This window comes from Oryzias latipes, chromosome 4 (assembly GCF_002234675.1).
Source record: "Oryzias latipes chromosome 4, ASM223467v1".
NCBI lineage: Eukaryota > Metazoa > Chordata > Actinopteri > Beloniformes > Adrianichthyidae > Oryzias > Oryzias latipes.
This window is the reverse complement of record NC_019862.2, coordinates 21,213,993-21,239,596: the sequence shown is the minus strand read 5'-3', so window position 1 is coordinate 21,239,596 and position 25,604 is coordinate 21,213,993. Positions and strand designations below refer to the sequence as shown.

At 39.9% G+C, this 25,604-nt stretch overlaps 1 protein-coding gene across 1 annotated transcript in view; it reads right to left on the bottom strand.

Moving 5' to 3' along the window:
• Nucleotides 1-2,492: 2,492 nt before the first annotated feature.
• Nucleotides 2,493-25,604, bottom strand: part of exoc2 (exocyst complex component 2) — a 57,437-nt gene continuing 34,325 nt past the window's right edge. Inside the window, exons 11-28 of the mRNA XM_011474258.3 lie at nucleotides 23,963-24,081; nucleotides 19,353-19,466; nucleotides 19,004-19,128; nucleotides 18,367-18,435; nucleotides 18,113-18,270; nucleotides 17,885-18,006; nucleotides 15,127-15,188; nucleotides 13,811-13,891; nucleotides 13,592-13,651; nucleotides 12,618-12,679; nucleotides 12,471-12,540; nucleotides 9,898-10,014; nucleotides 7,476-7,617; nucleotides 3,889-3,944; nucleotides 3,691-3,813; nucleotides 3,441-3,502; nucleotides 3,095-3,154; nucleotides 2,493-2,995 (exon numbers count right to left, since the gene is read on the bottom strand). Coding sequence (XP_011472560.1) covers nucleotides 2,902-2,995; nucleotides 3,095-3,154; nucleotides 3,441-3,502; nucleotides 3,691-3,813; nucleotides 3,889-3,944; nucleotides 7,476-7,617; nucleotides 9,898-10,014; nucleotides 12,471-12,540; nucleotides 12,618-12,679; nucleotides 13,592-13,651; nucleotides 13,811-13,891; nucleotides 15,127-15,188; nucleotides 17,885-18,006; nucleotides 18,113-18,270; nucleotides 18,367-18,435; nucleotides 19,004-19,128; nucleotides 19,353-19,466; nucleotides 23,963-24,081 — 1,696 coding nt within the window. The 3' untranslated portion in view covers nucleotides 2,493-2,901. The remainder of the gene's footprint in view (nucleotides 2,996-3,094; nucleotides 3,155-3,440; nucleotides 3,503-3,690; nucleotides 3,814-3,888; nucleotides 3,945-7,475; nucleotides 7,618-9,897; nucleotides 10,015-12,470; nucleotides 12,541-12,617; nucleotides 12,680-13,591; nucleotides 13,652-13,810; nucleotides 13,892-15,126; nucleotides 15,189-17,884; nucleotides 18,007-18,112; nucleotides 18,271-18,366; nucleotides 18,436-19,003; nucleotides 19,129-19,352; nucleotides 19,467-23,962; nucleotides 24,082-25,604) is intronic.

Here is a 25,604-nt window from a genome sequence, read left to right as displayed (position 1 = left end):
GAACAGTCGAGGCGGGACTTTTTCTTTTTGGCTTTCAAAGAAAATAGAAGTTGATGTTGATTGGTTCCATTAAAGGTGAATCAGGCACGATTCATAGTGAAGGAGTGGGGCAGCAGACAAAAATCATGAAACAATTCCTTGTCCGGTCTAAGATTTTCAACATTGTACCATAAATCCTGTTATTCCAGTTCTTGCTGAGCTACAGCTCAAACCACAAGGACTTATGTCTCCTCAAAGAAACTAAAGCCACTTTGTGGCAAAGTTGCTGTGCTGTGTCCGAATAACTGTTTTTTTGACATATTGACCGGTGGGATTGTAGGCCTGGTGGCATCTGATTTCATTATTAATTTCTTCAACAACTTTCTGGTGCTCTCTGCTGCTGTAATGTTTGTCAAAAGCATAGTCTGCACCACATCTCCGTGTTTTCATCATTTGTATGAAGCCAGCTGCTCTCCTGCAGCCACTTTCCCACAAAACACACTTCTTTTGCGGTTTTGACTCCTTCCATTTCTTTGAGGGTGAAGTAACACCAAAACGATACAGTGGTGGACAAAATTGTTGGTACCCCTCAGTGAATGCTCACTGAAATGACTTGAAATGTTCAAAAGTAACAAATTAAAATTTATTGAAAATTAAGTGTCAAAATCAGCCATGACTTCTGAGTTGTTGATTAACAGAATTATTTAAAAAAACAAACTAATGAAATAGGGCTGGACAAAAATGATGGTACCTCCATAAAAGACAGAATACTAATTGCTCAGGGGGTCATGATGAACTCAGGTATGTCCTTTCATTGACATCACAGCTGTTTTCAAACCCATAATCAGTCAGTCTGCCTATTTAAAGGGAGACAAACAGTCACGTTGCTGTTTGGTAAAAAGGTGTGTACCACACTGAACATGGACAACAGAAAGTAAAGGAGAGAATTGTCCCAGGACATTAGAAACAAAATTATAGACAAACATGGTAAAGGTAAAGGCTATAAAACCATCTCTAAGCAGCTTGAAGTACCTGTGACAACAGTGGCAGATATTATTTAGAAGTTTAAGACCCACGGGACAGTAGTATCGTACAGTCAAGGTACATCAGTGTCAGATCGCACCATTCGTCGTTGTTTGAGCCAGAGTGGACTTCATGGGAGACGACCAAGGAGGACACCACTGTTGAAAGGAAATCATAAAAAAGCCAGACTGGAATTTTCAAAAATGCATGTTGACAAGCAACAAAGCTTCTGGGAAAATGTCCTTTGGACAGATGAGACCAAACTGGAGCTTTTTGGTAAGGCACATCAGCTCTATGTTCGTAGACTCAAAAATGAAACATACAACGAACAGAACACCGTCCCTAGTGTGAAACATGGAGGAGGCTCAGTTCTGTTTTGGGGCTGCTTTGCTGCATCTGGCACAGGGTGTCTTAAAGTTGTGCAAGGTCAAATGAAATCTCAAGATTATCAAGGCATTCTGGATAGAAATATGCTGCCTAGTGTCAGAAAGCTTGGTCTCAGTCGCAGGTCATGGGTCTTCCAACAGGACAACGATCCAAAACACACAGCCCAAAACACCCAAGAATGGCTAAGAGAAAAGCGTTGGACTATTCTGAAGTGGCCTTCTATGAGCCCAGATCTGAATCCCATTGAAAATATGTGGAAGGAGCTGAAACATTCCATTAGGAGAAGACAGCCGTCAAACCTGAGACAACTGGAGCACTTTGCTCATGAGGAGTGGGCCAAAATACCTGTGGACAGGAGCAGAAGGCTCATTGACAAATACAGAAACTGTTTAATTGCAGTGATTGCCTCAAAAGGTTGTGCAACAAAATATTAAGTTATGGGTGCCATCATTTTTGTCCAGCCCTATTTCATTAGTTTGTTTTTTTAAATAATTCTGTTAATCAACAACTCAAAAGTAATGGCTGATTTTGATTATTTAATTTTCAATAAATTTTAATTTATTGTTACTTTTGAACGTTTCAAGTCATTTCAGTGAGCATTGTGGACTCTCTTTCTTTAACTGAGGGGTACCAACAATTTTGTCCAACACTGTAACTGCTCAATAGAGCTTTGTCTTCGACAAACTCAAAAAACAGTCTGTCTTAAGTGGACAAATGGCCAACTTAAGCCGCTGCAACTTTTCATGAAAAGCGTTTTTGTTTTGTTTTTCTTTCTTCACATGAAGAAGCATGTTTTTGGACTGCATGGGGAAGCTGCTGTAGGCATACCAGGTCAAGACATTTACAGGCAAATGCATACCACTGGGAGACATGACCACTGGGTTTGTCTACCATGACCTTGTCTTCGATCTAAATGTGGTGCACACAAATACGAGAATAATCCCCCCTTGTAGGTCCAGTGTGAATTACAATTAGGAGAGTGGAGCTGTGTGAAAGCAGATCAAGAAACAAACATCTTTATAAAAAGTTGATGATCATGTGACAAAACAGCCGTTGGATTTTTGAGCTGAGGTTCGTCCTGAGTTAAAGACAGAACATTTAAATCAAGTTGATTCATTTTATTGGATAAATCACATCGCAGATATTCCCAGCTACTTAGACATGTATTTGCCTGACATGCTTCAGAACTTTTTTTCTTTTTTTAGACAATCAACATCTCCTGCCTGTAAACTACTTGAGTGGAGCGATTAGCATACGCAACAGCTGGGACTGTCCTGCACAGTAACAATGAAATCCACTCATTTAGTGTCAGATCAGATAAACAGACATGTGTGTGTTTCTTTTGGTGAAGCAGAAATTGAAAGTGACACTGTAAAAAAAAAAATAAAAAAATAAAAAGAACAGATGAGTAAACAATATAATGATAGATGAGGAGATAAAGTTACGGTTCGTTAGATGACTGTGAGCAGATAAAGGAGAGTAGAGTGGCGCTGTGGTGGAGCAAAAAGCAGGTCATCTTTTGACAAGCGGGATGTTGGACGACTGGAAGCAGGTGAGCTGGAGATGCATGCTGCTCTTGAACTTGTTGAGCAGCTCTTCCAGCAACCTGGAGGGGGGAGATGATAATCTCACAAATCAAATTTGTTTTTGAATTTTTCGTGGGGGCAGAAGGCTGAATTCTCAGAACATGAGATGACCGACTCACTTCTTATCGCCTCCGCTGTGGAGCTGAGGCAGAGCCTCCAGAGCCAGTTTAAAGCTGGTGCTGAAAAAAATACGGCGCTCGGTTAAGACGTTACAAGAAAAACCGCACGTTTATTAACAGATGAAAGCCAGAGTATGCAGTTCAGGATGAGTATATGTACTCCATCCTGACATGAATGCAGAAACACACACATGCACACAGCAGCACACAATAGAACCAGATTACTTTCACTTCCCTTCCAGAAGCCACTAACTAACACACAGGGATTGTTGAGAGGGATATTCCCCTGGTGAAAACTGATGTCTGTGACATTCACTGCCATAAATCACAGGGCGCACATACTTACTTGCTGTCAGGGTTTATGTATGTGGCCACAGCGTCTCTTAGGGCGCAGAGCTCAAGCCGGGCCTAAGCGAATAGAAGGAAAAAAAAAAAAAAAACTAGGTGTAGCCAAGACCAAGTGATAATTGATAAACTGTCAGCTTCTTCAACTGAGATGTGGCGTTAGAAGAAATGACATGCCCACTTCCCCCCTTAAAAAGCAAGTGCGGCGTCGGCTTATGAGTCAGGGTCTTACTATGACTGAAATCGTGTACCTGCAGGGCGCCGTTTTTGCTGAAAGAGGACACACACTGCATCAGGCGACACATCTCATCTGCAACTGATGTCACGATCCTCGAGAGAACCGGAGGAACCAGATCCTTGGAGACTGTAAAGACCTGACAAAAAAGGAGCACTTAGATCCAAACTGCAAGGAAGTCAGAGGGATGAGAGCTGATGGTCTGGGTTTGTACCTCAGCATGGACTGCGATGATGCTCACAAGAGCTTCCTTTAGGTAGTTCCTCACACCTGAGAGAGTTAAAGTACAACATTAGTAAGGAGGTTCTTCATAAGTAAAAAACAATTCGATATGAAATCTTTTACACCTGAGCTTTAGCTCCAGTGTTAACGGTCTCCTGACTACCGTAGCTTTTCAACCGTTAACGCCATTGACAGAATTTCAGTGGATTCTGAAGAGGAGAAAAGCGGCTTCGCGTCGTTATGCAAAACTTCACCTCAGTAATGTTTTACATATCGGTGCAAAGCCGATACGAAGGCTGCTTTTCTGCGCGTCAGAATCCGCTGATTCATGTTGATCATTAAAAATGGTCAAAGATTGCCGCTTTGACAAGGAGTGGGCGCCATTTAGGTATCGCCGGCAACACCTCCAATGTAAAAGGGTTAGAAAATGATGAGAGGGATTGCAGCCGACATCCTGTCGTCTTTATGGAAATTTAGACCCAATGGAGGTGTGTGGTAGTTTCTTTTTATGCATGGTTTTGCAATAATTCCAACAATTACTCTATGGCATTGGTTTTGATTTAAACTGTACTTATGCTTTCTCAGTTAAACAAACTCTTCCTATCTTTTTTTGCAGTTGAAGGACTAACTGGAACCACTTCAGTAAAAAATAAAAAAACAATATATTTTGGAATCCAATCCCAAAGACTGAGAGAAGCTGAAACCTCTGCATGTGTCTCCAGAGCAGTTTTCCAAGTTCCACTAAGCAGAGAAGCTCTCTGACCAACAAGTATTGTAAGTTTTGACTAAACTAAGTGTGAAGTCCGCTTGAAAATGTAGTAACTTCTAATCTCCATTTTGTCCTAACATTAGAAAGAAAGCAGCTGATCGCCTTCCGTGTCTGTGTTCAGAGTGCTTAGGCGTCAAAACTACAGCCTCAGTGAAAAAGAAGCAACACGTCTGTAAAGTTCCCACTTTAGCAACATGAACCCAACAGACCTTTTAGTAAATGCAGCGGCGGACCGTGCGTTACACACCTGGGCCTTCAGTAGTGCTACGTCTGAATCACTCACTCCCTCATGAACCCTTTTACGAGGCAAAAACGAGCTTTGCATTGCATATTGAAAATTCCTGTAGCCACAAATAAATGCCTCTAAATAAGCTGAATAAACAAAACAGTAAACAAATCTCGTTATGCTACTACAGCCAGGAAAAAAACATTGAAAAAAAACACATACATTTGGAATAATATTTATTATGATACTTATCATTTCACTCATCAAAAAATCTGATTATTTGAAGACAAAATTCGTCCTCCTCTCTTTCATCAAAAACAGTTTGATGACCCTGTCATGTAGATTATCACGCTTCAGTTCCATCAAGTCCTTTTCATTTCCTTCAAGGTCAGTGCTGAAAGCGAGTCTTTCCAGTTGTGATTCTGGGTAAGTTTTAATTTGCTTTAGAGCTGAAAATGTCCGCTCGACAGATGCAGTGGACGCGGGGATGGTCAGCGCCAAACACACAAATCTGTACAGCTGATTCACGATCTCACAGATTTTTCTGATAAAGTCAAGGAGATCAGTGGGAGATTTTCCTGCAAAATCGCATACATTACAGTCAGCTCTGTTTTTAACCAAGACAGATCAAAAAATGCTCCGTGGTTCTTTGTCAAACTGGGCAAGGCTGCATGTGGGAAATGTTTCCTGTATTCCTGAAACTTCTGTCCAATCAGAGGGTCTGAATACCGTGATGCTGCCTAAGCCTGCTAGAAGGCCCTGCTGACACCAACTCAAAATCTGATTGGTTGACAGAAATGAATGTCCGACATTAGATCTCGCAGTATAGAACCTTCAGTACCGATGGTGAAGGCCTCTTTAGCTCTGACCCTGCCTAGCAAGAAAGGACAGCTGAAATGCGATTGGTTAAATGCACCAATATGAAAACACATGGATGCAGCAAAACCATCATAAACACACTTAAATAGAATGGACAGACCAATTGGAATGATTTAATGAGTATGCATGGACAAAATATAATTAACACATGATTCAGATATTTTTAGGCCTTCAGAGAAGGCCTTGAAGGCCCTGACGGCCCACCACTGAGTAAATGGTTTCCACGGGTTAACCGAAGCTGCTAAAAATTAGCAACACATCTTTAGCCCGCAATGCTAATCGTACTACAGAGAACGAGTCATTCTGCAATCACTGTTACTAGTAATCATTGGTTTAGAAGTGGAAGTGACTCGGAGCTTTGGACATTGCTTAAGTTGGGCATTTTTCCACTAAAACTCGTCAAAGTTTCTCCTCTGTGGTTTGCTCCATTCTTCTTGTTTTCGTCATTCCTGCGTTCGGCGCCACTGTGTGAAGCTGTTAAAGACGTGAAACCAAAAACTGAGAACGTGTTCAAGGAATCCTATTTCACAGCTTCTTAGACTATTGAAAGTAGGACACAAGTGTATTGAAAGTATATCGATGACTTTAGGAATTTAACCGCCAGAGCTTTTTCTAAAATGCTAACGTTTAGCAGTTGAGCAAAACTGTACACCATGTAACTGCCATAATAGGAAAATAAACAGATCATGATACATTTCTTGTGTGCATCATAGTTTTGCCTTTTTCAGCAGTGTATGATGGTGCAGACAGCCCAAATTCAGAGATTATAATTCTTTATTTATTTGATGAATTGTTATCTTGTTGGCAAAACACAAATCCAGAAATCCTAATGTTCCAGAGCACAACCAAGTAGAGGAAAGATGTTTGTCTTCCTATAAATATAACTTAAGACACTTTCTAATAAAATCAATCATTTCTTGCGTTTAAAAAATGCACAGAAGGCCAGAATTTGCTGATGCCTAATTGTATTGTCAATAAAAGAGCAGTACTTTAAAATAAACCAAACACTAAAATCTGTAAGTGACATAGACAAAAGCAGCAACAAAAAAAAACGTACTGAAACCGGATTCTCGATGCCCTGCAACACCCCACACGCTAAAATAGGACCGACACAAGGAGTGCGACAAGTGAAAGTATCATATCCTAGAACTGTGGTTTGCTGTCCATAATGTTCCTCTTTCGGATGTAAGCTCAAACATGAACTTTCAGAGGAAGCAACAAACCTGTGTGGGGCTCACACTTTTTTTTGTTGTCAAGACAAGGTAAAAAAAAAAAAAAAAAAGGCTAAACCGTAGCCCTTTCTGACAGATTCACTAGCTCTGTTTTGTTGCTTCACATCCTGCGTTAGGTTCAACCGCACACTCATATTAAAGTTTCACCTTTGTTTGTAAAGCTTGAGGGAGAAATGTCAATGTAAAGTAAAAAATTACTTCACACCCACACCTCCACAGAAAAGGCCGTGAGAGCTTGAGGAAGAAGAGCGAGAGCATGAACTCAGCAGTGTTTACAGTAAGGCTTCAAAGAGCTGTACTTCATACATGACACACTCTAACCACAACTGAGCTGAAGAGACCAAAGTCACCAGGTTTTGACTAAACAAGTCTGCTGGTGGCTGATCTCTCATGCTCCTTGGGTCAATGAGTGGTGATGGTGGGGGTTTCCCTCATGGTCTCAAACGCGGCTCCTGGCATTCATCAGGTGATACCTGACGGCGTCTGGCAGTCCCTCCAGTCAAAGTATCCAGCGTAGATTCCAGGCTCTAGGGAGCCGGCGATGGGGTCGGCACGCCGCTCGATGTAAGCTTCAAAGAGTTTCCGGTCCAGCTCTCGGATGGCGTCCATGCTCACCTGGAGGACGAGGAGGGAAAGAGAAAGATGGCTGCTGTCATCTATTTCTTTGGACATGACCTTGTAAGTGGAAAGTAAAAAAGAAATTAAAAAGAATAAAAAGTGGATTAAGCTGCTTACATCGCCATCTGCAACACGTTCAAGAGATCACTTCCATTGAAAAGTCTTTGTAAACGCACATATATGTGCGTTAGGGCATCTGTGTTCAACACTTTAGCATTCATGTGTCGCTACGCACAATTTTAGGACTGTTTTTAGGCTCCATGTACAAAACATGCTGTCATCAAAAGCATGTTGAAAGTTAAACAAGTTTGATCTTTGACCAATCAGAGACTCTGATTTGGTAGTGACGCATGGATGGCATCCCTTTAATTGACGGAAGTGCCCAACGTTTGAAAATTGATCGTGGAAGAGAAATTAACAGCTGCACGTTGGGCTCAGCCGTTATTCTATGACAGCAAGTCTTTCATATCTCAGAATAGAACTGTGAGAATTGTAGCAAGATTCATAAGGTTTGCAGGGCTTTGACATTTCGAACCAAGCCTCTTCCAACTTTAGGCACATGCGCTAGTATGGGTAGTGACAGTCCAGTGTGAACAAATGTACAAACAAACAAATGTGTGCTAAATGTCCGTTTAACATTGGATCCATTCCTGCACTTTTAGAGCAGCAGAATGCAGTACTTATGCTTTCATTCCAGAGAGATTCTGTTTGAACGGATCTAATGTTTACTATCCTTTGACATGCTTGGCTGAGGAGCAAAGTGACATCCAGACCTGGGTCTTAAACACATCCATAAGCATAACCTAAAGCAGAAAAATTGAAATGTGTTATTATGAATCTTTTTTCCTCTTTGTGTTGTTCTGCAGTGTGGAGAAACACAAAGATTTTCAAAAAGAAAAGAAAAAAGGTTTAATACTATGATCGACTATTTTTTTCTTTGCCATCAGCTTAATTCTTGGCTGGAAGAGAGATGGAATTAAATATTATGAAAGAGTTGGCTTACGCCATTGACTATAAAGGAGAACTGGACTGACTTTGTTCTGGCTCCAACCAAATGAAGTCAATTCAGTCGCCATTTTTTCGCAATGTAGATGTTGCCATGTTGGAGCCAGAAATCGTAAGTAAGCAGTGATTGGTCCAAATCAGTTTGAGTCATCGTTTCTATGGCGACCACTCTTGCCAACCAGGAGTAAGCTTGTTGAAAGGTCACACCCCTATCTTTTGAAAGTGGTCTTGGTAGAATCTGTCAATCAAACTTTTCAAACAATTGACTTAAAACGCATACCTTCATTGAGGCATCTGATTGTTCAGTGAATATACTTGAATAACTTGAAATAAAGAATAATAATAATGGTAAATAAAGAGGATTAGCAAAAAATGTAGCAGAGTAAGAACGGTTATTCCTACAAATGGAATGATTGAGCAATAGCCGTTTATTTCTCTGAAAAAGTCTAGCTTCTTGGAACCAGCAGGTACTTCCTGTTTGGAATGCAAGGGGGGAGGAGTCACTCAGTCCAGTTCTCAAATATAGTCAATGGTTTGAACTGAGGCTTAATTGAAATAGACCCCCCCCCCCCCCAATTTTTATTTATAAATAATAGGTCTAAACCCTCCTAAATTAATTTTTCAGGCATCAAGATGGATTTTTTTAAAATCTTGTATATCCTTCAATCTGACATTGGAGTAACACTGCAAAGAAACCAGACTGAGACAAAGAGTAAAAGAACCAACTTAGCACACTACATAAGTTAGCACAATCTGAACTGGTCACATGGTGTGTTTGTGAGCAGCTGCTAGCATTATTTATGCTGCTCTGACACCAGCTCCTATTAATAATGCTGTAAAGGCAGCATGTGCAGCAGTGGTACAACCCTTCAATACTTTCTTCTTTTTCTTGTTTACCGTTAAATGTGTTTAATGTGGAGCAGCACAGCTCAGCAGTCTAGACAAATTATCATAGGCATCATGCTTTCGGGTCTAATTCAAACTTTTAACTTAATCTTTCAAATAAAGTGAGTTTTTACAGGAAAATCAACAGATCAAACCCTTCTTAGCTTTGTGATTCAGCCATTAGTCATTGTGTGCAGCAGTGTGACTATGTTGAGAACAGAGGTGAAAAGTGTGACTTTTTCTTTTCATTAGTCATCCCTTTGCTGAGAAACGAAAAAAAACACACAGATCAGTTTAGTTGTTGTAGTTTGTTTTCTTCTCATGACGCCTCCACACTTCTCCTCAATAGGAGTGTAACAGCTGCAGGTCACAGCAGCAGGTACTGACCCGCGTGATCTTCTCTGTTCCCGTGAAGCCGTGCTTTTCAAAGTGATCCGCCAAGTTCAGGAAGGTGCGTCTCTCCAGGTACTGGCAGTTGCTCAGAATGATCAGCAAACGCTGCTCCTGTTCATAAAAGAAAGGAAAAGTTAGATTGTAATTTAAGCCCAAGACCTTGTTCCAGCACAAACTCGTTTTGTTAAATAATCACATGTTTTTGAAGACCTAGTTTGCAGAAAATGGTGTTTTGGTATTTTAACATGTGTCTGTGGCATTTTTCTAAAGATGGAGGACATGTATATAAAGAAATTAATTGCATTTCTCAGTATTTCTTTATTCAAATCGTTGCGAATCAGGAACAGAAAAAAAAATGAAGTTTGAAAATTAGCTTTTTTAGCTGTAGAAAATACGCCAAACGCTCCCTGCTTAAAGCTCTCAGCCACCGGGAGGGAAGGGGTTTGGTTCACGCCAACGGTCCCACCCACAACTCAGAGGAGAGTTTCTAATGAACGACTGCTGCTCTACAGAAACTATGTCCTAGAAACTAACACAGGTTTTTAGACTTTGCCTAAAAATGGCATAAAATAATTAAAAGACCTCTGAGATGAGGGGGGGGGGATGAAAATAAGTGATAAAGTCTATTTCAATCCCTCCTTTTTCAGGGGTAAGGATGGGGTAAGCAGGGGTGGACCATTGACTGTATTAGAGAATATAAAATAACATCCCTATGCGTGTATTTGAACCACACCTAAAATAGATGTACAGTGATGGACAAAATTGTTGGTACCCCTCAGTTAAAGAAAGAAAGTCCACGATGCTCACTGAAATGACTTGAAATGTTCAAAAGTAACAATAAATTAAAATTTATTGAAAATTTGATAATCAAAATCAGCCATTACTTTTGAGTTGTTGATTAACAGAATTCTTTTTTTGTTTAAACTAATGAAATAGGGCTGGACAAAAATGATGGCACCCGTAACTTAATATTTTGTTGCACAACCTTTTGAGTCAATCACTGCAATTAAACAGTTTTTGTATTTGTCAATGAGCCTTCTGCTCCTGTCCACAGGTATTTTGGCCCACTCCTCATGAGCAAACTGCTCCAGTTGTCCCAGGTTTGACGGGTGTCTTCTCCAAATGGAATGTTTCAGCTCCTTCCACAGATGTTCAATGGGATTCAGATCTGGGCTCATAGAAGGCCACTTCAGAATAGTCCAACGCTTTTCTCTTAGCTTTTCTTGGGGGTTTTTGGCTGTGTGTTTTGGATAGTTGTCCTGTTGGAAGACCCATGACCTGCGACTGAGACCAAGCTTTCTGACACTAGGCAGCACATTTCTATCCAGAATGCCTTGATAATCTTAAGATTTCATTTTACCTTGCACAACTTCAAGACACCCTGTGCCAGATGCAGCAAAGCAGCCCCAAAACAGAACTGAGCCTCCTCCATGTTTCACAGTAGGGACAGTGTTCTTTTCGTTGTATGCTTCATTTTTGAGTCTACCAACATAGAGCTGATGTGCCTTACCAAAAAGCTCCAGTTTGGTCTCATCTGTCCAAAGGACATTTTCCCAGAAGCTTTGTGGCTTGTCAACATGCATTTTTTCAAATTCCAGTCTGGCTTTTTTATGATTTCCTTTCAACAGTGGTGTCCTCCTTGGTCACCTCCCATGAAGTCCACTCTGGATTTATTGTTACTTTTGAATGTTTCAAGTCATTTCAATGAGCATTGTGGACTTTCTTTCTTTAACTGAGGGGTACCAACAATCTTGTCCACCACTGTATGTTTACATCCTGCTCACATTTGTGGAGAGCTTCACAGCAGTTTTGGCTCTTCAGAGGAGCGGAAGCAGAGACCAATGCATTTGCAGCTTCAAGGCCTGTTTTGTGTTTTTTCAGATCAACACAATTTCAGATTCGGGTTGCATAACAGTACAATATCATCACATAGTTTCAAATCTTCCCTATTGTCTTGTATACTTGTATACTTTCAACCACAACATAAAAAAATGATAATTGACAAAATAACACAAAAGCTCATTTTAATGAAGGACAAACCCACAGACACTCATACAGGGCTGACGCTTTATTTTGAAAAATTCTCTACTTTACTAGAAAGACCTTGTTTATCCTCTGCTGAGGCGAACACGAAAACAGAAAAGAGAGATTACGTGTTTAGCACCTCCCTATCGAGCAACGCTCCGACCCCTCAGTTCACACCGGTCTTCAGCGCTGTGTAGTCGAGCTCGGCTGCCTGACTCCCGCTGCACACATTCAGGCTGGGGAAGCCCCGTCTGCACCTTGCTCCATTTCCCTTTACCAGAAGCACTTCATACCCTGCTCTTCCTCCACCCCGTCCTCCACCCCACCGCTTAACCCCCTTCACCAACCTCTCAAAACGAGTTACAGGAAATGAGGACGTAGCTGCTGCGTGTCCACAACCAGGAAACAGACAGATAAAGGTTTGTGGTTCTGACGAGTGTGCCGCCCGCGTTCGTCAACATGTGTCAAAGGCTGTTCTGGCCCCTGTCAGTTGTGGACCCCAAACTGCTGAGTGGAAGTCAGAGAAACGGCATTTTGCTTACTGAAGTTGGACTGAAGTCCTCGTGGGCGGCTGCGAAGCGGTCTGGAGAGGACAGATCTACAGAAATGTTGCTGCAGACAAACCAACAACTTTAAAATCATTCCCTAAAGCACAATCATCTCAAAGATCATTTTAAAAAGATACTCACTGAGAGACTTGGATGTCTCCATCCGTTTTCATGCTCAGCTGCTCCAGACAGTTTATAAAAGCCTAAGTTCAACACATTTGTCAGGCGTGTTGAGAGAAACACACACCGTAACACAGTTTTTACAGCAACAGTCAATAGATTTAATAGTAGCTGAAGATCTCATGTGTCTGTCAGTTGGCTTAAAGACCCACTCCGATGGAAAATGGGGTTTCTGGTCATTTTAACAGGTTCTCATTTTTCTCAAGATGGAGGACAAATAATATGAAAATTAAGCTTAAAATTACATTTCTGAGTATTTCTTTATTCAAGTCATTGTGAAGCAGGAGGCGTTAGAAATAGACTTGTTTGTGATGTTGAAAATACACTGGGGGGGGCTACAAGTTTCCTGCTTTGCTCTGCAACGGGAGGGGAAGGGGGGCAGGGTTGCTAATCTACGCTGGCTCAAAACTTTATAGCTGGACAGCTCTGAGATTGCTTAGCATTTTTGGTATGCTGGTAATGTAATGTTAGGTTGGGGATGGGAGGGGTTGTAAGCTAGCGGGAGAGAGTGTAAACAGAGAGCTCTCAGAAACAGGGAGGGGAAGGGGGATGGGACTGTCCCGCCCACAACTCAGACGTGAAATTCTAATGAACTGATGCTGTTCTGCAGAAGCTATATCCTAGAAAACAACACAGGTTTGAATATTTTGGCTAAAACGGCATAATAATAATTAAAAGACCACTGGGAACACTTTTACAAAAGATGATCAGAGTGGGACTTTAAAGCTTCATATTGCCCTAGGGCCAGAGTCACAAATTTATTTGTGTATACTGTAACTCCATAAATTGTTGCAATATAACAGATAAGGTTATCTGACAAAAACTAACATGTCTCAGCAAATGTCTGGACTCAAATCATGCTGACATGTCTGAACATTTTTCCTTAGTAAAACCAGTTAAATGTTGGCTCTGTGGGCATCTGCATATCATATTACCGTCATGATGGTCACTATGAGCTCTGCTGCCTGGTCCTGGACCTGGTCTAACTGCAGCACCTGTGGAAGAATATCAACAGCACTGGAACAAACCCAGAACCAAATAATTCAAGCTTTATGCACTACCTTTCTAGCTTGGTTTCTCAACAGAAAAAAATACACTAGAACCTTTAGAAATGAATCTATTGAGCCAAAGGGATTTGTGGGTAAGTATCTCACATTGATTTCTCCTGGTTTGGTCTCCAGAGGTTCTTTGAAGGACTGCAACATCTGGACCACGCACTGTTCAAAGTGGTAAGGCTGCAAAAACGAGAGTATAAACAGACTCAAGATTAAAAAAAACTGGAAGAAGAGGTGATGGAACTGATGGATGGAAGTAAAATACTGTACACAGTTGGTATGAACTTCAAGAAAATTCTTTGTTTTGGATCTATCCTTAATAATAATAACCCTTTTATTAGCTTATTTTTAAGCACATTTAAAAGTGCTGTTAGTGTTTATCCGTCTTACTTCATTGTTTCATTTACAAAGTTTTAATATATCTCTCCTTCCTTTCTGTCTGATAATGTAAAAGGGATTGTAATTGAGTAAAAAGGATGAGTAAAATAGCCATTTTGGATGTGAGATGCAAAAATAATTCACTGAATGCTTTTGCACCATGTTTGATGCTCTTGTTGTTCCCAATGTAAATAAAAGTCTATAAATTCACAGCTAGAACTGCTGCAGTCCTCGTCAAACTGATTTTCCACACTAAATTGAATAACCACAGTTTTTGCTAAAAGAGTACCAGTTAATGTTGTTACAGCTGTTTGATTCTTTGGCTACAAAAACGTTTTTTTTGTTTTTTAATCATTGAAGGAACTTGTGAACTTTGATAAGTGTGCTGGTTATTTTAACACACAGGGGAAATAGTTTTAGAAGACAACACTGAAGCCTTTTAAACATTTAAAAAAAAAAAATCCAAGCAATATTATGGTGCGTATTAAAGAACATTTAGAACTTAGCCTAGAAAAATTTGCTAAAAAATAAATAAAGAAAGAAATATTAAACTAACATAAGAAAGGTTCATTCATATGAATGAAAGTACTTACTTTTGAGGGGGTGACAGAAAAACAATATTTATATTGGATGTAAAGTAGTTATGATGATTATTTATGCTTTAAGCACAAAAAGCTGATTTACAACATTTCATTTCCAAAATAGATTGATACCTTTGTTTGAATATTAATTTATTTTTAAAGGTCCATAAAATCCATAGACAGAAAAACAATTTTTACAAGTTTAAATGAATTTGACTTTTGCGCAAAATATCTTTAAAAAAGTAATATGTTAAAAAAATTTTAATCACAGAGATCAAAAATGAAAATAGTTCATGCAAAGAATAATAAATTATTCTTGTAATCAAAACTTCAATCTAACAGCGTCCTTTTGAAAATGTATAAATAGTAATTCATTGATCATTATATTTATAACCAAAGTTCTTAAATTCCTAAAAATTATATATACATTATATATATACATTATATATAACGTACCAGGCTGGTGATTCCTTCATTGTCTACAACCCAGTCTTCCTTCACAGCGAGTCTCTTCACATCTAAGTAAAAGAAACACAAACATAAAGCAAATCTAAAAAAAAAAAATAGTTTATTGGATTCATTTTTTTCTACAAAAAATGCAGCAGTACTGCCTTTTAATACCAGTAAAAACTGGTAATAACTATGTTTATTGTTTTGCGAATAAACCACACATTCCAGACAAGTTATTTCCTTCTAACTGTGTGTCTTTGTGTGCGTGAGGAACTGCTGGGGGTGTGAGAGATGTTACATGAGAAAACCAGGCTTTCTTCTCAAAATGACCATTTTTAACCACAAGTGAAACTTAACAAATCTGGTTTTGGTCTCAAAACACTTTCTCTCTTCCAACTCTTGAAGGTGTAGAAACGACTCGAGCTTTTCCTCAAAGTTGTCCACGAAGCTAAACATGAAGGACTGCATCCTACACCTTTTTTGGGGGGTTTTCAAATACCACTGTTGCAGCAAATCATCAAAAATGTAATCAAAAACAGATTGCATCAGCACAAGCTTTTGCAGTTTAAATACAAATCAGTATATGTGGTTACAGATGCATTTTCTAACTTCTTTTTTTTAAGTTTTTCTTTTGCAAAACATTTCTGTTGTTCAGATCAGTGGGCTCCAACCTTTTTCAGGTCACGGACTGGCCTGCAAGAAGCTAAAGTGGGAATCTGATTTCTTTCTTGCTTTTATGCTTTTTGCCTAAAAAACCGTGAGCTACAAAAGTGCACACCAACTTCAGCCTCGTCCTACTTTAAAGGAGTGACAAATAAAAAAAGGCACGAAGACTGATATTTTCTAAAGATAGTAATAAACCTGAATCCACCGTTTGAACAACTTTATTAGCAGCATCCTCGTAACATTAGACAGCCGGTGGATGAATATTATATATTATCATTGTCGTGTGTGAGAACAACTATTCGATATCTCTGAAAATAAAAACAATCCAAATTTTCAATTTAATTTCAAAATTTCAATTAATTTTCATGTAATATTTTAATAAACAAACATTTCAACAAGTCCTCCATCTAATGCTGCATGTGGGGACTTTGCAGACCACTTCATGGGTAAAATCAATGCAATAAGATCTAGTCTTTCATCAGTACAATACTTATTTTAACAGATTAACATTGTTTTTACCAGAGGAAACACTGGGGAGTTTTGTCTTGGTTGAGTTTTATCTCAAGTACACAACCTGCCTTGTAGATCTCATTCCCACTTCACTTTTTAAAACATTTGATGGATTCTTTAAGTCAGAGCTTTTAAATGTAGTAAACTGTTCTCTTCAGATGGTTGTCTTCCCCTCTTGCTTGTAAAACAGCAGTGGTGAGGCCTCTTTTGAAGAAGAGTCATTGACATCCAAACACTCTGGATAACTGAAGACTTGTATCCAACTTACCATTTTTAAGTAAAATTCTAGGAAAAATAAAGTGTTGCTACTTAACTGCATGAGTTTTAAATGACCACATTTTTGGGGGGAAAAATCTCAATCTGACTGTAGGACAGACCACAGTACAGATTTTAAAGATTGTTAATGATCTTGGATTTTTTAGACACACAGAATCTATCTGTTCTGGTGCTGCTGGATCTTGGTGTTGCTTTTGATCACCAGATTTTATTAGACAGACTAAGGAGTCAAGTGGGCCTCTCTGGAAATGTTCTTAAGTGGTTTATTGCTCATCCTACAGATCGACACTTTTATGTAAGTATGGATACATGCTCTTCAAGAATCCATGAAATAAGTTGTGGGGTTCCCCAAGGGTCAATTTTAGGTCTTACACTTTTTAACTTGTATATGTTGCCTCTTGAGGATTTCATCAGGAGACACGGTGTTCACAGCTATGCTGATGATACACAGCTTTACATTGCCATGTCTCCTAATGACCTTGAACCGATAAACACTTTAAAACTGTATTTTAGATATAAAGTCATGGATGGCAGAAAATTTCCTACAGCTCAACCAAGACAGAACTGAAATTTTAATCATCTGTCCTGAAGACAAGAGAGAGATGATTTTACCACACCTTCAGAATTTTAAACTTTCTCACCGTGTGAGAAACCTGAGCGTACTTTTTGACTCTGAGCTGAATTTGCTCTCACATGTCAATAATGTGGTTAAAACTAGATTTTCTCCTCTTAAAAACATTGCCAGGGTCCGCCCATTCCTCTCTTTTGCCAGCAAAGAGATTCTGATACATGCTTTTTTTTTTAATGGTTTAGATTATTGTCATGCCCTGCTCTCTGGTTTACCTAAAACATAGCTAGCTAGCTCAGGACCGGGGGGCGGAAACACATCACACTGGTTTTAAAATCGCTACATTGGTTCATTGTGCGTTTCAGAATTGATTTTAAGAGGCGAGAATCATCAAAAGATCAACAGATCTGTACTTTTTTTTAGTTATATTAAAACGTGTGCTTCTTAAAAGTAAAAGAAATCTTTTTGATTGCTGCAATGGTTTGGCAGTTGTGCCTGTTGCGTTTCACACACAGACATCAAGAAATTTAAAAAAAAAAAAAACCTATGACCTCCGTTTGATTTTTATTACACAAAATCTTCTATAAATGCAACATTCAGTTTGTTTGTTTTCTGATCAAAGCTCCCTCTTTTCCATTTCTTGACATTTTAGTAAACATGGAATGAAATCAGCTCTGACTGAGAATGGGCGCCTCCCTGTCTCATTGGTGTTCAGTTGGTTTTCTCCAGAGAGCTTAAGCTCACCTTCTGTGGTGTGCAGCAGCGTCATCATGAGGCAGTGGACTCTCAGATCCAGCAGCAGATCCGAGATAACCTGCAGGAGATCATTTGGGATCTCCAGAGCAGAGAGTGCTTCATGGCAACCCCTAATCAGGAGCAAAATCAATAATGATGACAAAGGAAGCATGAAGATTCATTCATCTGTTATTTTCCATGACTGCTTAAGCGCAGATGTAATTCCGGCATCCCAACCTGACTGTGTGGATGATCTGGGTCAGCCAGACCCCCGTCAGCTCTGTTTTGCCCTCCCAGCCTCCGTAAAAATTCAGCTCTGCAGGTGGCAGAGTGGTGGGGAGGAGAGCTCCCCGAATGAGCCTCACAAGCCGATTGGTCAACTCCTCAATCATTTTCTATAAAGGATTTATACAAACAGGTGAGTTTTTACAAACCAACAATCAGTTTGTAGTAAAAATCCAGTCTGACTAAGACATGAAGTTGTTTTGTACTTTAAAGTCGTTCTGTCTTTGCCGAGCGTTCTTCTTTGATTTCTCCACCTGACCAGACTTCTCTCCTGTCTGAAAGAGAACAATAGGTATTGACGTGATTATAACTTTCAAATTTTGAGCATTATTTTTTACCACACATATCATAGCAAATTCTTTTTTCCACTTTGTATAATATTTAGGTCTTTTTTGTGGTTACTATTACAAATTTAGCTTATTTGCCAACTCATACGTTTTTCTTATTTCTTTTGGCTCATAAATGAAAATGTTTTCTATTTCTGTATCTATGCATGTATAAAACATGTCTGGAGAGCTTCAAATGCTCTCTGGGCTAAAATAGGATTTTCTTTTTTTTTTAGAATTTAAGTGGAAAACTCAGGTGGACCAAGTCTAGAACCCTGTGGTACACCGTAACTTATTTATTTATTGGATAAATGTTACAATAACGGTCCAAAGAAGCACTTTGGATCCAAATCCTGTGCTCAACAATGTGTACAGTACTGGATTACTTTTGAAATGCTCCTGGCTGATCAGCCAGTTGAAATGTAGAACTGGGAACGTACAGGAGAGGACAACAGTCCCAAATGACTACAGGGGAGAGGGGAGGGGTATGACTGAGCTGCATTTCTGCAGACTGTACCTCGCTGAACAGACTCCCGTTAACGTAGGAGATCCAAAGCTTCCAGAAGTTGGGGAGCTGACCAATCACAACGTCTGAAAGCTTCCCCACAAACTGCACCAGCTGAGGGGTTTCAAAGCGCCACGCTGCAATAAAAAAGCACAAACTTGAAACTGCGGTGAAAATGAACAGGAAACTTCAAGAACCTGATAGGAGATGGGTCGGCATGGAAATTCTTTTGTTTACAGTACTACTGCGCTGCCTGGCAAAGGAGGTTCCCCGAAGCAGTGTACATGACAGAAACCTTTACAGGCAGGGAAGCCCCCACCTCAGTCCCCAGTGTGTGGGTGAACTGCTGCGGCGAACTCACTGTTGGGTCGTGACGAATGCAGACTGCCCCCCCTGTTCAGAGACGATGTGTGGCTCAGTCGGCCAAGCGTTGGTGGCCGGGTATCCCCCTCCAGGTCCAGAGCCCTGACGCCTCCTGATGAACACGGAATAAGATGGAAGTGAGCAGGGGAGGCATATTTAAACTTGGAAGACAAAGAAACACATACCTCAGATATCAAATAATCAATTAAAGCCCATTTCAGAATTCCACATTCCTCAATAAGCTCAGCAGGTTTTCACACCAAACATTCCCCGGCTGGACCCTCTCCGACTTTTATTTATTTTTGTTCTGATCCATCCCTGACCCGACCCGCAGCTGTTAGAACATCAGTTGTTCCCTGTGCAGGGGAAACAGGGCGATTTGGAGAAAACTGGGGGTGAAGTGGGTTTATATCAACCCCACCAAGCCTACTGACATCTGACCGTCTGGCACCAGAGCTCCACTAGATGGCGACAAGGAGCTACGCAAAATCAAAAATCAGTCAGCAAGTGACATAACTTTTGTGCAATTAACTTCACACTTGGGCAAAAAAAAGGGTAAAAGTTAACAAACAGGAATGAAAGCGAAACACTACAGGAGAGAAAAAATGTCGGAGCGGAATTGTTACTATTTAAAAATGAAACTCAAAGCCGTGTTTGTGCTGCTCTGCAAACGCCTACATAAAGTTTGTCTCACTGAAGGGAGATGGACGGCCACATTTCCAAAACACATGTGAGACATGCAGAGAAAAAAAAGCGTCCTGGTGAGTCACAGGCAGACTGCAGTTTGTAAGCAAGATTTGAAAAATCCCCCAAATGTGGCTGAGACGGCAAAGCGCACACACTCAAAACGCTCTAGAAAATATGAGGAAATTCACAATTGACTCAGACGGTCTATAAACAGAAGACGCTCCTCACATGGTGCATGCAGCCCATATGGAGCGGCACATGTTTTTCCTGCCGTCGTCCAGGGAGGAGAGTGGCTGTTGATCCAGGTGTCCACTGAACTCCGGCGTCCTCGGAACAGGGAACTGTGTGTGAATGCCCGTGCGGGGTTCTCGAAGCGCGGGGTTTGAGTACTTTCACTAAACTTTCAGTGTGTGCGTGTCAATTGAAGATACTGGAAAACTGAAAGAGTCCTTTGAACACTTTCACATCAGACAAAAGGCTGAGGTTGTTGCTGTCAACACACACACACACACACACACACACACACAATCACAAGTCTAATTATACCCGCACTTCAAATGTGGCACAATTCCCATGCTACAGTCTCAAACACCCAGCATGTCTCTCCTATAATCTTTTTTTATTCCTCTCTTATCTAAAATGTTTATTTAGTATTCAGTTTTTTTTAGTCCAATCAAACCTATTCTACTTTTTATCATGAATTTTTTTATCCTTTAGGTCATTCAATGGGCACGTTGACATGCTAAGAAACCTTCCTTTTAAAGCACATATTAACCATCATCGCTGTTCAAGCCTCCTATTTGCGCTGAGAATCTACCAGAAACAGGTCCAGCTGACTGCACGGACATGGGCATGAAAGCGGCAAATATAAAGCTTGTAATTGGGAGAGCAGCATGACGAGGAGTGTTTGGACATACGGAAGCAACTTACTCCGGTACGCTTCCTCACCAAAGAATTTGGCCTTATGAGTGGAGATGGATGGCTTTCTTTCATGTTTAAGACAACTCACTGAGAAATGAATGAACTTGCAATGTTCCGGAACCACCTCTAGACACCTAATGGAGACTTCAGCATAGAAAACAGAGAAAATGACTGCAGGAACCCTGACCCATCACAAAGTCGAGTGGGATGCTGCTAATAGCAGCAAAAGTGATTGAGTGAAAAGAGTTTTTGAGTAAAACATATGGGTTAATGGGTAACTTAAGTACTTTGAAAGCAATATTTTAAAATTATTTTTAACATTTAATGTTATGTCTTTGTTTAACAGTAATCCCCTGGTATTTCACAGTTCAGCTTTCGCAGCTTCAATGTTTCATTGATTTTTTTAATGTGCAACTTTGCAGACTTTTTTTCCCCTTAGGACACAGTGTTTTGCATCCTGATTGGCTGTTGACCATGTCAATCAAGCTCCTCCATGCAGCGTCTTCCTGTAAAGAATGTGTTCATTTTTCCAAAACTACATAAATCTTCAAGCGCAGGCAGATAATTGTTTTTCCAGTTTGGACTCATTTTCTATGAAGGTTTGGTACTTTGAGAGTTTAAAAAAGATAGAAAAGTGTGGAAATGTTCATGTTTGTCTTAGAAAAATAGTATAAACTGTGAAGCGAGCGGTTTTACAGCCTTAAAACATCTATAAATGTACAAAATAAATATGAATCCTGTGTGGATTTCACCTATTGCTGGTTATTTTTAGAACCAAACTCCCGTAGTCAATGAGGGAACACTAATCTGCATTTACAGTAATTCAGTAAATTTCTTTAGAAAATTAAACATTTTTGTATTTTTAGATTTTATTTTTGTAACTTTTGGCAACAGAAATCTGTGTTACACCTTTCCAAACCTCTGAATGTGTATTTGTAAATCGTACAATTGTAAAACTTTTGGGAGGATTTTACTTCCATAGCTGGAAACATTGGCTTCATGTGCTAAATTCAGAATAATTTTAATAGAGTAGGGCTTTTTTCTTTTTATGTACATCTGCAGGAGCGTCATTTTAAAAACTTTTGAAAGAATTTTACACCGCCTGGAATCCATTTTTATATCATTTAAGATTTTAAATTCAGTAGTATAATGACTTTTAAAGCACCAAAGGAACCCAACTATGTTGAACAGTATTTGTATAAAAAGATTTGCTTCAGAGTAATACTTTTCTAAGATGTTAATCTTCCAAAGGAACATTATTTAAATTCTAATTATGTTTTGTGTTGACAAAGCTTAGTGGCTCAACAAGCAAACAAAACCAAGACATTTCTGTTAAATTAGTAAGTAATGGACAGAAAAAAGAATGTCTGCAGAATTCTTATTTCAGATTTATATTGATTAAAAACAGGGAACTAAAACTTTCCTGGAGTCTAAAAAATGTAGGTTCAAATATTTTTCGTTCTTTGCATTTGACCCGTTTCCCCAAAGGGCGCTCAACCTGCATCCACAGCCACATTGTCTTTTCCCCCCCATTTATAAAAATCAAAAAGTGCCTGAAATACTTGTACTACCACTTTTTACTGCATTCTACTGTCAATTGGGGGCAGTATTTACAGTCTATGATTGCAGCTTGTCCTCATTTCCATTTAAGGCAAGCAAAACACCCAACATCACCTTTTGGGGGTAAATGGTGTTAGAACTTCAACTGAGCTCTTTAAAGGGTTCTGGATGGAGACCATCAGATTAAGAAAAGGAGGCATACATTTTTTTTTTTTTAGAAAGGATGAGCCCAACAGTAAAAAAACATCAGGAAGAAGAACCATTCTTTGCATCTTTGAATGCATTTTTATGTTTTCTTACAAGCTCAACAGTAAAAGGTTTGTGTTTTTATGTGGAAGAAGCCTGCTTTTACTTTGACTCATGCCTTCCTTGACACTACCCTCCTCTCAGAGACTAAGACGATGGAGCTGCAAACAGAAGGAGGCGGGCTTACAGAGCTCACTGCGTTCCACCTGCTTCAATATGCCACTTGGCCTCTTTTCAATAAAATCTCCTTCAAAGCAATTGGTTGCAGGAGCAACGGCCAATCCATCAGCGGCATACATTAGCCAAGTGACTGATCACTCAGATCAATAGGTCTCACTTTTAACGATCATATGGCTTCATTTTAGGAGACACTGACAAATGACAGGCTGTTTGTTTTACATTGAAGAAGCAGGTCTGCAGGTGTTTATACATGTGGTGTCAGACCTGTGATGTTTATAAATTACTGTTGGACTCGAATGTTTCCATTAACTGGATTTAAACTGTATTTTGGATTTTACATTCTTGTTTGTTTCTCTGCTTTTCTTTTTTTATTGCAGGTGATTTCAGAACCTGCTGGCTCAGCATGGGCAACACACCGCATGTGTAAACAGAAAAGATGCTGTAGCCAACATGATAATCATGATGTTTAACGCAGAGAGGCAGAGCGTGCACAAAACCACCAGATCCATCAAGGCCGAGCCCCGGAAATGGCCCTTTCCCTCCCTCGGCGTGTTTATGTTACAGCGGCGCAGCCGCCTCACCCGTAATGCGTCGCGCATGTACGTTTCTGAGATGCGGTTTTCGCTGCGACTCGCTCGTCTTCCTGAGTGGACGCTTTCACATCCACATCTTTCCTGCTGGCTTATTTAACAGAGGAACGGCTTAATTGGGGTTAATTGTTCCAATCCATCTGCAAAGCTGTGCGTGAGCGAGGAGGAGCCTTTGTGTGTGCGGTAACTTGTCAAGCCCTGAAACCCGAATCCAAAGCCAACGCGCCCCAGCTTTCATCTTACTCATACGCTCGTGAAAAAATAAACACGCGGGCCTCAAGCAGAACGGGTCGAGGATGGCGGTGACTGAGAAGGGAATGTGGGTAGAGGGTTGCAGCTCCAGCTCTCTCTCCTTACTGCCATCAGACTTGCATGACGACCAGGATAAAAACTGACACTCCTCCTGAAACTCGTATCCATTCACCTCTTTGGCCACTGAGGAACTCATCCCTGCAGTCCTGCATCAGCTGCAAGATCCACTTATGCTGAGCATAAATGCACTGCCAGGCTGGGTCACCCGGGGCGTGCAAGTCTGACAGGTACCTGGACAGGTGGCACAAAAGAAAAAACAAATAGAGAAGTCACCAAAGATTCAATTTTGGGAATCAATTTTCAAGATAAGAAATCTGCAGGACAAAAAAGGTGAAAATGAAATCCTTGAAAAACACTACAATAAACAATTAGAAATGAATTTGATTCCTAATAACTAAATTATTTAGAAAGAATTACAAGTGCTCAATTCTAAAAGGAAGTAAAAGCAGGTTCCATTTCTTTTCCTTAGTTGGGATTAAAAAAAGTTTAGTCTGGACTTTTTCTGTTCAAGAAAATATATAAATATATTAAAAGAAATCGAATCCATATTTTTTTTATAAAGAATATTTAGGGTTTTATAGGTTCACTAGGCAACAAACACAAAACCATTAGAAAACCACTTTTGTGAGGTTTTGTTTTATCATCCTGGAGCAGCCATAGCGGCCTGGTCACCGGTGCTGCTTCATTTATTTGCTTATTTCATTTCAAAGGATAGAAAGCCAATCAAGACACTAAATTGGGAGCTACACATTGATATTTAAATTTGTTGATTAACCAACAGCATTTGGATTACCTGGGAGAGTTAAAGGTCCAAATAAAAACATTAAAATGGAGCGATTGTAAAGGGATAACAAGTTTATTAATAGCCAAAAATCACCATGATGATATTAGATCAATGCTCAAATTTGACCACCCCAACAATCTGTTTATCACAGTTTATGATGAGGTCAATTTACCTGCTGCTGATCTGACATCTTGTCCTTATTTACATAAACTTTGGGGTCTTCACTTAACGTAAAACTAACTTCAGGTGTTAATCCTAAAAAGTTAGAGGGAAGCAATTATTGAGTCAGAGTCATTATTTTGATAGCTTTATCAGAGTGTCATCAGCAAAAAAGAGATGAAACAGCAGTTTATTTATTTCAAACATAAGAACAACAATAGATAAATTGATGTTGATACACTCACTGATAACCACAGGCAGTCATTCAAAAGAGCCTGTTAAAAGGCCTATATCATGCAAAACCATTTTCTGAGCTTTTCAGTGTGTTATAATGTTCATATCTAACCAAAAGAAACCCCAAAGCATTATTAGGATCCGTTCACGCATTTCTGAGTTTTCCCCTAAAAACCTGCACTGAGCACCAGCCCCTCCCAATCCACAAAAACGAGCAGGTTCTCTCGAGCTGACGTAGACCAGTGAGGAACAGCCCCTTCCAGGAAGAGTCGGCACTGCCACCACCGACTCCAGGCTAACACAAACACACACTTTCTCCGTGGAGCTAGCTGTGATCTGCAAAAACACTTTCTTTGCCTATGAACATCCATCTTTGCAAAAGTTTGGATGTCGTTTGTTTTTGTGGGCGAGACGCAGACACGCTGCCGAGGTCGACACTAGTGGACATCATGAAATGGGCGGCACCCACACGGAGAGAAAGCCTCAGAGATCAAAGCGTTATACTTCCAGGTTGGAAAAGAACTCAGAAAAATAACTAATATTTCATTAAAATATTGTTCTTTTGTGTGCCAAAAGT